This window comes from Heterodontus francisci, chromosome 9 (assembly GCF_036365525.1).
Source record: "Heterodontus francisci isolate sHetFra1 chromosome 9, sHetFra1.hap1, whole genome shotgun sequence".
NCBI lineage: Eukaryota > Metazoa > Chordata > Chondrichthyes > Heterodontiformes > Heterodontidae > Heterodontus > Heterodontus francisci.
The window spans coordinates 46,003,141-46,015,675 of record NC_090379.1 but is presented as its reverse complement, the minus strand read 5'-3'; the positions used below and the strand labels follow the sequence as shown (position 1 = coordinate 46,015,675).

The window sequence follows — 12,535 nt, the reverse complement described above, 5'->3', positions numbered from 1 at the left end:
ATCAGCAGTCGTTCAGCTGCCCTGCAATCCAGCCAGTTCCAGGGCCTCCTCCTCTGCTGGGGTCAGAATACGAAGCCTCGGAGGCCTTCAGCAGTCTTGGCCATCTCATTATTGTTGTGAGCCTGTTTCTCCTGCAAGCATAAGAAGGAACACTGTTAGTTTCCCCACAAAGACTAGCACAACACTTATGCTGGTGGCAGCCCTTTGGCCCATGATGGGGGCTGATGGATGCCTCCTCCACATGTCTACTTTCCAGGGATCTGGTGGGGGAACCTGCTCTCACCGAGATGCAGCAATGCATCTGAAAGGAAATGCTGCTGCCTCACCCCCTTGCCACGGACTGGGTAGTCACTCCCTCCCCATCTAGCGTGTACCATCTCATGTTGCCACATGCATGCTCCAAAGAGGAAAGTGGTATGGAGAACTCACCTTGGTGGAATGGAGGAAGTCATTGACCCGCTTGCAGCACTGGATCCAGGTTCTCGGGGCTGCTGACCTCCTCTGCTGCTGACCTCCTCTACAATCTCCGTCCAGGCTTGCTGGGCCAGGAAGGATGGTCCTTCTTCCCATCCCTTGGGAAGAGGACCTCCCACCTTTCTCTTGCTGCCTGGTGGAAAACATGTAGGGAGGCATCGATAAACTGTGGGGCCACTCAGTGTCTTCCCTCTGACATAGTTGCAGCAGGCTCCTGGTCACCTCCTTGGGTCTTCTGTTCTGGTGAAGGGCTGCTTGGCTGTTCTGGAGGAAGAGTATAGGGGTCTTCTGTCCTGGTAGAGGGGTCTTCTGCAGTGTTGCTGAGGCAATCATTTTAAACAAGGCAGCAGTGCATGTAGGACTGGCAGCCCTTTAAATATGACGCCAGCTGCTGCCTTTGAGTCAGGTGATACTGCCATCAGCATCTCATAGGAACTGGAGTAGGCCATTCAGCCCGTCGAGCCTGCTCTGCCATTCAACTAGATCATGGCTCAGCGCCACTTTCCCCCACTATCCCCATATCCCTTGATGTCATTACTCTCCAGAAATCTATCAATGATTGAGCTTCCACAGCCCTCTGGGGTAGAGAATTACGAAGATTCACCACCCTCTGAGTGAAGAAATTCCTCCTCATCTCAGTCTTAAGTGGCCTACCCCTTACTCCGAGACTATGTCCCTTGGTTCTAGACACACCATCCAGGGGAAACATCCTATCTACATCCACCCTGTCGTGCCCTTTAAGAATTTTGTAGTTTCAATGAGATCACTTCTCATTCTTTGAAACACTAGAGAACACAGGCCCGGTTTCCTCAGTCTCTCCTCATAAGACAATCCCGCCGTTGCCTGGCCCCACTCCTTCATTGGATGGGCCCCACGCCTACAGGTAGTTAAATGGCTGGCCTCCGTGTAATTGTGTTTGGCTGGCCGCGTGATGCTCAAGCAGAAGCGACACCTGCTTCGGTGCCACTGCTGGGACCTGCGGCCTCCAAATAAAATTCGGCCCTCTATGTGTAATGCCTCCCAGAAGTAGAGTGAAGGTGGAAAATCTGTTTGGTCATCAGTCTTTGACTTCGATGCAGATACAGCCGCCCATAGATTGTGTTGTCATCAGACGTCTGGGACCTAGTCATCTGATATCCTGGCTGCAGAATGCCAACTATCATACATGTGTGTTGCATGTGGCCCCAGGCGCATAATTATCCAAAGCGTAATCTTTCATCTGAGTGGTTGACGTAAAGGATTCTGTTAGTGTGGAAACAACTGTTCCATTAGTCTTGTCGAGAATTCTCACTCATTTAGACTTATGTATCTCTGGAAATCTCGCACTGTTTGGAAAATTATTGTGGAATATGAAAAGGCGAGCAGCAATTATGCAAAAATGGAGAAATGCTGTCAGGAATGAGTCAAAGTTGACTAGTGGCATATTAAATAAATATTTTCATTGCTTATGAATTACATAGTCAATGATTGTGTAAGTGAATCGAACAGCTACTGTGGTTGGAATTCTAAGTCTATATAATCAGATGCATGGTTACTCAAACCAAAAAAGAACTGAAGATTTTCTCTTCCTTTTACCTCAATGAGGTTTTAGATTTTTATACAAGTCTAACTTCCGTTCACTTTTTTGTGTACTTCCTTTTCCTGCTTGGGTTGTATGACATGTAGAAGCTGAAAAGCCATGCTCTTAGCTGCAAATAAATAAGTATAATATTTCTTTGGATATTGTGTGTGATATTAGGTCCTACTGACAACTACCGCCAATACAAAACGAAAACTTAACTGCACAGATTATGCCAGCTGGGTAAGTAAATGCTCAAATATTTCTTTCTTTTATTATGATTACAATTATTTAAGCTTTTAGAACACAAATCCTTTGTTGCCCCAGATTGAGCACAAATGGATATTAGCAGGTTCATTAGCTGTTGGATCCTCTGCAGTATTACCGTTTACTATCCATGTCTTTACCAATCTTTCTTCAATTCTGGCAACATTCTAACAATTTATAAATACTGTCTATTGGGGTTTTCTCTGTTTTTTAAAATGATTATTTTATCAATGTGGAGGGGTGGAAGACACTGATTACAAAAATGGAAATAATGAACGTAAGACTCTAACATGAGTTGGAACACAGATATGATGCTGGCATTCAGAATCTTTCTGTGAATATTATTGTTAATCTACCGATTGTGTCATTGTGTCTTTATTGAGTCTATAGAGTTAAAAGCTTTACTGTGGTAAATCAATGTCTGATTCTTTTTAAATCAACTTTAAATAGTCTTCTAAATACTTTTGGAAAGTGCTTTGTACATGTGTGTATATTTGATTTTGCCAGTTCTTTTTTTTTTAAAAAGTTATCTATTCTGGCATATCACTACCAATGAGTTGACACAAACATAATAATGTCATTGCAACAAAATATATTAGTTTACTAAATTAAGTATGTTTTTAAAAACAATGAACTTTGTAAGGAATCAGGACAGGCAGCACAGTGGCGCAGTGGTTAGCACCGCAGCCTCACAGCTCCAGCGACCCGGGTTCAATTCTGGGTACTGCCTGTGTGGAGTTTGCAAGTTCTCCCTGTGTCTGCGTGGGTTTTCTCCGGGTGCTCCGGTTCCTCCCACAGCCAAAAGACTTGCAGGTTGATACGTAAATTGGCCATTAGCAATTGCCCCTAGTATAGGTAGGTGGTAGGGAAATATAGGGACAGGTGGGGATGTGGTAGGAATATGGAATTAGTGTAGGAATAGTATAAATGGGTGGTTGATGGTCGGCACAGACTCGGTGGGCCGAAGGGCCTGTTTCAGTGCTGTATCTCTAAACTAAACTAAACCCTCTGAATCACTGTCACAGAATGCAATAGCTGTGAACAGTTAGCCCAGTACCAAAATAAATGAACACACAAGAAGCATTTAGTGATGTGGATAAAATAATTGTGTTTCCTAAGGAGCAGAATTCATCTGAAAGGAAATGATTGAAAGTAGAAGACACTTTTCAATTACATACACTCACATTGGTGTTGAGAAAATCCTCTATTCCTGAAGGTTTTTTGGAATCAATTAAATCTGATGCACATTGCTGTGGGGAAGTAATGCTTTAGCGTGTTTAAATACATAGTTAAAACCAAAGGGTATAAAAGATTCCTTTCTACTAGCCAGAGCCCCTGGGACTCCACTACTCTGCAATTGTAGAATTTTCTACAGAATTTCCCATTTGTTGCAGACACGCCTTGCCACTTCATCATTCTGAGACTGTAGCAGTAGGTTGATGGCTGATGCTGCACAATTTGTCAGAAAACCAGATGCGTGCACAGTTCTTTACAGGGTGCGGCAACATTGCAAGACACAAACTATAAATACAAGTATTTCACTTCCACTGTATGACCTATTCCTCTGTCCTTAACTAGGCCTGAAATATTGTACAGAGTGCAGCAATGTATTAATGTCCTTAGTCCCAGGATGCTCTCTATATTGCAGAAGAACTGTTGTAATTTATACATTTTGCTTAGATGGAGTATTTTATCTGGTGAAAATGTACATGAATGTGTGTCATGTAATTATTTTTCAATGTTGCAGTGGGTTTCCACTGGTAATAGTATTGTTGGGAAGTGATTTTTAAAAAATAATTATACAGGTTTTACTGAGAGACCGGGGACTGGGTACCTCAGTTGGCTAGATGGCTAGCGTGTGGTTCAGAACAATGTCAACAGCGCAGGTTCAATTCCCGTTCCAGTCTGAGGAAGGCAACGTGAAGCTACCTCATATACCCACTTTCCTATCACACTCATCTCTCTTGGGTAGAGAAAAAGTGCAGAGGAGCTGCCCTTGGGCAGACCACCACCACAGCACGGCACTGAGGGACCAGTATTTCCACTCCTTCCAGCACTTTTATATTTAATTGCAGTACTTGGGCAACAAATCATATTGCACAGTAAGAAAGAGAAATTTAACATCATGCTGCATGTTTTTGGGCGTGAAATAAAGGTTAAGGGATGAATTTTGAGTCGCAGTCTCTGCATCTGATCTACCCTGGAAGTACACTGGCCACCATATTGGAAACTGACAACTTTTAGGTTTCCAGGGCACTGGTCTGAAAGAGGCATTAGGGTGCTTGCATATGCAACAAAGGGTCCTAATGCTAGTTTTAGGACCCTGATGCAAATTTTGTGTACAAATGGGTGGAGCTTGCACTGTGCAATGTCCAGCTAGTTGCAGAAGGTCTTAAGCAGCCTAATCAGAAGTCTTTAAAGGGACAGTTATGAGCCATTTAAGAAATAGATGGAGAATGTTTTCAAAGTATAATTTCTGCGCAGCCAGGAGGAGCCAGTTCCTGTTTGGCTCATCCCTGTCAGCTTCGCCCTGCAGCCCCCCACCAAGCCCAAGCCCGATCTGCAGGTCAGCTAGTCAGCAGAGTCAGCTAGAATTCAGCAGACCCCGACTGGTGAGCTGCATCAGGATGCTCGATTCATGTCTGCAGCTCACCCCTTTAATTCAAATATGGCCTGACACTGAATTTCAGTTGAATGGATGAGTTACCTCACTGACATGCTGCCTGTTTTGGGCACAAGTTCAATTCTTTGGCTTGAGTGTAGAAATTCACAAATGGTGTTGGGACATTGTTCATGCTAATTCACTCAGTATTGTTGTTCTTCAAGTCTTTGATGATAGGTTATTTTTTAAATGTCCAAATTTGCATGCAGTAAGCCACCAGCAGATACAGAATAAGGTACCAACCTCCTGGCGTAAACAAAGTTGCAGGCTGACCTTACCACCCATTTATGCTCATAATTTGCCTGCAGCCATCTTGTACCGGGTCTTGAGATGGGTGGCCCAGGAACCTGCCTGTTTCCAGCAGGAGACTCATTTCTGTATACAAATTAGGGCCCCACAATGCACAAAGGACCACAAAGCAATTTCAAGCTAACAACAACTTGTATTTATATAGTGCTTTTAATGAAATAAAATGTCCCAAGGTGCTTCACAGGAGTGTTATAAAGCAACCTTTTACACTGAGCCATATAAGGCAATATTAGGGCAGGCGGCTAAAAGCCTGGTGAAAGCAATGTCTTAAAGAAGGAAAGTGAAGAAGAGAGGCAAAGAGGTCTAGGGAGGGAATTCCGGAGCTTAGGATCTAGGCAGCTGAAAGCATGGCCACCAGTGGTGCAGCAATTAAAATCGGGGATGCTCAAGAGGCTAGAATTAGACGAGTGCAGATATCTCACAGGGTTGTGAGGCTGGAGGAGATTGCAGAGAAAGATAAGGGGGATGCCATGGATATATGAGAATTTTAAAATTGAGGCGTTGCTGAACAGGAGCCAATGCAGGTCTGTGAGCACAGAGATGATGAGTGAAGGAGAAAGCTTTGGATGACGTCAAGTGTATGAAGGATACACTATAGAGGCCAGCCAGGAGTGTGTTTGAATAGTCAAGTGTAGAGGTAAGAAAGGAATGGATGAGCAGGAGATAAGCTGAGACACGGTAGGGTCGGGTGATGTTACAGAGGTGGAAATAAGTGTTCTTAGTTATAGCGCAGATATTTGGTCAGAAGCTCATCTCAGGGTTGGAATCTGCACTCCTCCCATTAGTAACAGGCATTGAGCTGACTAACCATCGGCCTTCTAAAGAGAACACTGCTGCTCCCTCCTCCAGCTCCTTTCTGTTCCCCCACACCAACCACTCCAGCTTCTCACTGCTCCCCCTCCGACTCTTAAGACAGCAGAAATAGGAGCAGGAGTAGGCCATTCAGCCCTTCAAGCTTGCCATTTAACAAGATCATGGCTGACCTTCTACCACAGCTACATCTTCCCGGACTAACCCCTTAGCGTCCAAAAATCTACTGATCTAGGGCTTGAATGTACTCAAGACTGAGCATCCACAGCCCTCTGGGTTAGAAAGTTACAAAGATTCCTAATCCTTTGAGCGAAGAAATTTCTCTTCATCTCAGCCCTAAATGGCCAACCTCTTATCCTGAGACTGTGACCCTTAGTTCTAGACTCCCCAGTCAGACGAAACAGCTTCCCAGCATCTACTTTGTCAAGCCCCTTAAAATTTTTAAATTTTTCAATAAGATCACCTCTTATTCTTCTAAACTCTAGGGAATATAAACTCATTCTACTCAATTTCTCCTCATAGGACAATCCCCTCATCCCAGGAATCAATCTAGTGGACCCTCATTGCACTCTGTCTAAGACAAGTATATCCTTAGGTCTCCTTCTTCTTTGGGCCTCCTTATCTCTAGAGACAATGGATACGCGCCTGGAGGTGGTCAGTGGTTTGTGAAGCAGCGCCTGGAGTGGCTATAAAGGCCAATTCTGGAGTGACAGGCTCTTCCACAGGTGCTGCAGAGAAATTTGTTTGTCGGGGCTTAGGTAAGGAGAGCAAAACCATAGGTAGTACTCTAGGTGTAGTCTCCAAGGCCCTATACAATTGCAGTAAGACCTCTTTACTCTTACACTCAAATCCCTTTGTGATAAAGGCTAACATACTATTTGCTTTCCTAACTGCTTGCTGTAACTGCACGTTAACTTCCTGTACATGTACAGAATTCATGTACAAGAACACCCAGTTTCTTCCGAATACCAATATTTCCCAGTCTCTCACCATTATAAAAAAATTCTGCTTTTCTATTTTTCCTACCAATGTGGATAACTTCACACTTCTCCACATTTGCCATGTTCCTGCCCACTCACAGTTTATTTCCTTTTGCAGCCTCCTTGCATTGTCCTCATAGTATACTTTCCACTTAACTTTGTATCATCAGCAAACTTGAATACATTACACATCAGGTCACTGATTTAGATTGTAAGTAGTTGAGGCCCAAACACAAATCCTTGCAGTACCCAACTAGTTATAGTCTGCCAACCTGAAATGACCCATTTATTCCTACTCCTTATTTTCTGTCCGTTAACCAATCCTCAATCCATGCAAATATATTACCCTGATCCCATGAGCCCTAATTTTGTGCAGTAACCTCTTACATGGCTTTTTATCGAATGCTTTTTGAAAATCCAAATACACTACATCCACTGGTTTTGCCTTAGCCACCCTGCTAGTTACAACCTCAAGAAGCAATAATAGATTTGAGCATTTTCCCTACTAGTGATGTCAGGCTAATTGGCCTCTATGGTTCTCTGTTTTCGTTTTCCTTTTTTTTGAACAGCAGGGATACATTTGCTACCTTCCAATCATGGGGGACTCTTCTAGAATCTAGGGAATTCGGGAAGATTAAAACCAGTGCATCCACTATCTCTGTGATCACCTCTTTTAAAACCCTAGGATGTAGGGCATCAGGTCCAGGAAATTTGTCAGCTTTTAGAACCATTAATCTCTCCCATACTATTCCTGTACTAATAACAATTTCATTTGTATGAGACTTTCGGTTCCCCACGTCTTCTGGAATTTTTTTGGTGACTTTTACCCTGAAGACAGAAACAAAGGGCTGGATTTCAATATGGAGGCGGGAAGCAGGAACTGGGACTAGTTTGTGTCAGAAACCAGCCTCCTGTGGGAAGCTGATCCAGATTGCAATTTTCAAATGGGTAAGCCCTTAATTGGAATGAAGACAGGTTTCCTGTTCACTTAGAGCCAATGGGATTAAAAATGGCAGTGAGTCAGATCAAGTGTAGACTTCCACAGCAGCCATCACTGAGGCTGTTGTTTGTCCTGAGGGAGAGATCTGCCTTCAACAGCACCAGAGGGAAGTGAGATGTCACAGGGGAGCTGGAGGGCTGGCACTAGGGGCAGGGCAGACCCTCGCTTCATCAGTGCGCACCAGGATCTAATGCTGCAGGCCGTGAGGGAGAGGAGGGAGGATCTCTTCCTAAAGGGTGGCAGGAGGAAGCCACCTCATCGTGCAGCAGGGGCACCTCTCGGTTCAGTGTTATCCCCCTCTGCCTCTTCCTGTCTTACCTCCTGCTCCTCACCCTATGAGCTGCCTCCTTCCAGGGCCTCATTGTCCTCAAGGTCCACACCTCTAAAGGGCCATGTTATAGAGAGTGCAGCAGACCACTACAATGACCAAGACCTTTGCAGGAGGATATTGGAGGGTGCCACCCAACTGATCCAGGCACCAGAATCGCATCTTCAGAAACCTGATGGCCTGTTCAATGGTTGTCCCGCTGAGCAAGTGGACATTGGTTGTTTTGCCTCTGTCTGGGGCTCCTGTAGAGGGGGTCAGTAGCCATCTCTTCAAGGGACTTCCCTTGGATCCATCCACGCACTTTGGGGGTTGAAGTGAGGTAGTCTGGACTGGTGGAGGATGAATGAGTCATGGCAGCTGCCAGGAAAACGAGCACACACATGGAGGAAGCTCTTGTTGTGGTCGTGGACCAGTTGGATGTTGAGGCAGTGGAAGCCCTTCCTGTTAATGGATCTCACTGGCTGGTCACTTGGTGCCTTGATAGCCACATGGTCTCATCCAATGATGCCCCACACCTGGGGGAATCCAGCAATGGAGGCAAAACCCAATGCCCTCTGTCCCTGCACAGGCCCATCTGTATCAAAGTGGGTTTAGTCTCTGCCCTCCTAAAAATGGCATCCATGACCTGCCTATTGGCCTGATGAGCTGCCGACTGCGAGATGCCACCTCAGTCCACAGCTAATCCCTGGAACGATCCGATTGCATCGAAGTTCAGGTTGACAGAGACCTTGATGTCTTCAGATAAGGGACTGCCATGGGGGCTGTGAGTCCTCAGGCCATTGTGGATTAGAGCACACAAGACCGAGACAAACTGCCTGGATAGACACAGCCTCCTACGGCACTGGTGCATTGTTATTTGCTGGTACCTGACTCTTGGGATGTGCACCCAATGTCTTGGGTAGCAACGTCCTCCCCTTGCAGCCTCCGGCTGTGCTCCTCTGACTTCCTGCTTTCCAGGAGGTTGCATCTGCCGCAGTTCATCCTGGCTACTCTGTCCAATGTCAAAGTAGCCTGTTCCCATCTGAACTCGCTCAGCTGGGCTTTGTCCATTCACCAGGCCTTCCCCTGCCAATGCTAGCTGCCCATGTGATAACAGCGGCTTCACGCCCCTCTCCAGATGCCTGTCACTGACCACTGAGAAAAGCAAGTCCTACAGCTGCAGCAGTGGTCCATCTGTGATACTTTTGAAGCAACTGCGCTTTACTTTGGGCCTCTGCAGTATTTTAATCAGCCCTTCTCATAGCCCTCATGGTATTCACGTCTTGACACCCTGTCGTGCTCCCTCCATGGTGTCCTCCACATTCCCAGCCTTTAAAAATTAAAACCTGCTGCTGACAAGCCTGTTAATGATCTCTTCAATGATCTCAACAGGTAATTAATTGGAGGTGTACACCCTACCTGTTCCCTCACTGCCGGTGTCCCTTTAAAAATGGTGTCGCGTTCCAGAGGCAGTGGTCCCAGTGCCCACCTCCGAGAATGCAATCTTCAAAATGCGCTCGCCTCCATAACCACACACAGCTGACTTTAAAACTCCAGCCCAAAGTATTCATTTAATGCCACTGCTATTTCCTTATTCCCCATTATAATTTCTGCTGTCTCTGCCTCTATGGGACCCATGTTTACTTTCATCAATCTCTTCTTCTTTATATATCTATAGAAACTTTTATAATCTATTTTTATGTCTCTTACAAGTTTACTCTCATATCCTTTTTTCTCTTCCTTTATCAACTTCTTGGTCACCCTATGCTGAATTCTAAAATCCTCCAAATCCTCAGGCATACTTTAGCAACATTATAAACCACTTCCTTTAATCAATACCATCTTTAACTTCTCTTGTTGGACGAATTTTCCTGTGGAGTTTTTGTTCTTTAAGGGAATGTATATTCATTGCAAATTATGAATGAATTCTTTAAAAGTTTGCCATTGCTTATCTATCATCATGTCTTTTAATCTAATTTCCCAATACACCTTGACCAACTCGCTCCTCATACCTATGTAGTTTGCTTTGATTTAAGACCCTAGTTTCTGAGTTAACTAAATCACTCTCAAACTCAACAAATAATTTTATCATAACAACAGCTTATATTGATATAGCGCCTTTAATATAATAAAATGTTCTCAGGCACTTGACAGGAGCATTATAAAACAAAATATGACACCGAGCCGCACAAGGAGATATTAGGTCAGATGACCAAAAGCTTGGTTAAAGAGGAAGGTTTTAAGAAGTGTCTTAAAGGAGTAAAGCGAGGTAGAGAGGCAGAGAGTTGTATGGAGGGTATTCCAGAGTTTGGACTGAGGCAACTGAAGGCATGCTACCAATGGTGGAATGAATAAAATCAGGGATGCTCAAGAGGCCAGAATTAGAGGAGCGCAGATACCTCGGAGGGTTGTGGGGCTGGAGGAGATTATAACGATAGGGAGGGGCAAAGCTGTGGAAGGACCTGAAAACAAGGATGAGAATTTTGAAAGCAAGACGTTGCTTGACTGGGAGTCAATGTAGGTCAGCCACAAGACATATAATCACATTTCTCCAGAGGCTCCTTGACTACAAGATTATTGATTAAACAGAACTCATTGCATAATACGAGATCTAAAATAGCCTGTTCCCCAGTTGGTTCTTTGACATACTGATCCAAAAAACTATCTGAAATACATTTCCTGAACTTGTCTTCCACACTATTGCTGAAAATTTGGTTTTCCCAGTCTACATGAAGATTGTATAATAAAAACAGAAAGTGCTGGAAAAACTCAGCAGGTCTGGCAGCATCTGTGGAGAGAGAAGCAGAGTTAGCGTTTCAGGTCAGTGACCCTTCAGACTCCTCTCTGCTGTCTATCTCGTTACTGCTCTCCCTCTCTGGCTCCATCGCTGCTCCCACCCCCCATGCCTCTGTACACTATAGACATACGGGGGAGAATTTTATGCTGGCGGGGGGTCTCGATGTCATGGAAAACCGACACCGAGATTCCCACGTTGCCTCTTCTACGGAAGGCCCTCTGAATTTAGTGCCTATCAGGCACCACTTACCTGGACAGTGGCGCGCCTCCCATAGGATTTAGGACCCTGTCGCTGGAAGTCCCAGCCTTGCAGAGCTGCCGGCCAATCGGAGGCTGGCAGCTGCAGTGCCACTGCAGAGGCAGTGGCTGCTGCTGTAGCTGCAGCAACCAGACACCGAGGAGCGGCACTGCTACCAGGCTTAAGATAGGTCAGGGTGGGAGGAAAAGACATGTTACAGTATAATCCCAGCCCGGGCCAGACCTGACCACAGCTAAATCGAACCTGACTGGAGCCTGAGTCCTTTATTTTTTTATCATGCCCAGCCCAACCCAACCTGAAAATATCAAACATGTTATTGAAACAGAAAAAAATCACGTCAAAACGTAGATTAAAAAGAAAACAATACAAAACAAAACAGTACAGTCCAACCCAACCCGACCCGAGCCCGAATGCTGGACACAGGATATAGGTCCGTCCCACCCGAACCCGACACATGAAGTCGGGTTTGGTCGGGTTCGGGTCGGGTAGCCAGGCTTTAGCGGGAGGGGTCGTACGGGGTGGGGGGACAGCAGCAAGGGTAGGGGATGGTCCTCAGCAGCACCCCCATCTTCCCACTGCCGGGTCCCTTGATTCAGACACTATGGGCTGAATTTTACGCCGCCCCAGCGGGTCAGTTGGTGGCGTGGGGGCGGCGTAAAATTGAGCAGGAAGCTCCGAGATGCCTACCCGCCCAGCTCCTGCCTCTGGTCGCATTTACGGCGATGGGCGAGGGGGGGAAACGGCCTGCCCGTCTAAGGCCAATCAAGGCCCTTAAGTGGCCACTTAACGGCCATTTAAGGCCCCTTGCCTGCTTCATGGGTATTTTACCTGTGGCAAGCGGATGTGCTGGGGTCGTGAAAGGCTGCCCAGCGATTGCTGTTGGCTTTTCCGCACCCCGGCTGGGAGGCCATGACAGTCGTGCACAGGGTGCCCAATTGAGGGCCGCCCCTGCCTCCCAACCCACCCCTGGGACCCAAGACGCCTCCTCCCCCCAAACGACCACTCCAGCCTCACCAGGGAAGAACAGATCCCCTGGTGAGGCATGCCCAACTTACCTTCGTTCCTGGATCCATCTGGTCAGCTGGGCTGCAGTCCTAGCAGTGGCCACCGCTT

At 45.9% G+C, this 12,535-nt stretch overlaps 1 protein-coding gene across 3 annotated transcripts in view; it reads left to right on the top strand.

Moving 5' to 3' along the window:
* LOC137373717 (ena/VASP-like protein) overlaps positions 1–12,535 on the top strand; it is a 325,443-nt gene that overhangs the window by 127,580 nt on the left and 185,328 nt on the right. For 2 of the 3 annotated variants that reach the window (XM_068038952.1, XM_068038951.1), the window contains exon 1: positions 2,125–2,275. The exons of the other annotated variant lie outside the window; for it this stretch is intronic. In XM_068038952.1, coding sequence (XP_067895053.1) covers positions 2,265–2,275 — 11 coding nt within the window. In that variant the 5' untranslated portion in view covers positions 2,125–2,264. Of the gene's footprint in view, positions 1–2,124; positions 2,276–12,535 lie in introns of those variants that run through there. 3 annotated transcript variants of the gene reach the window in all.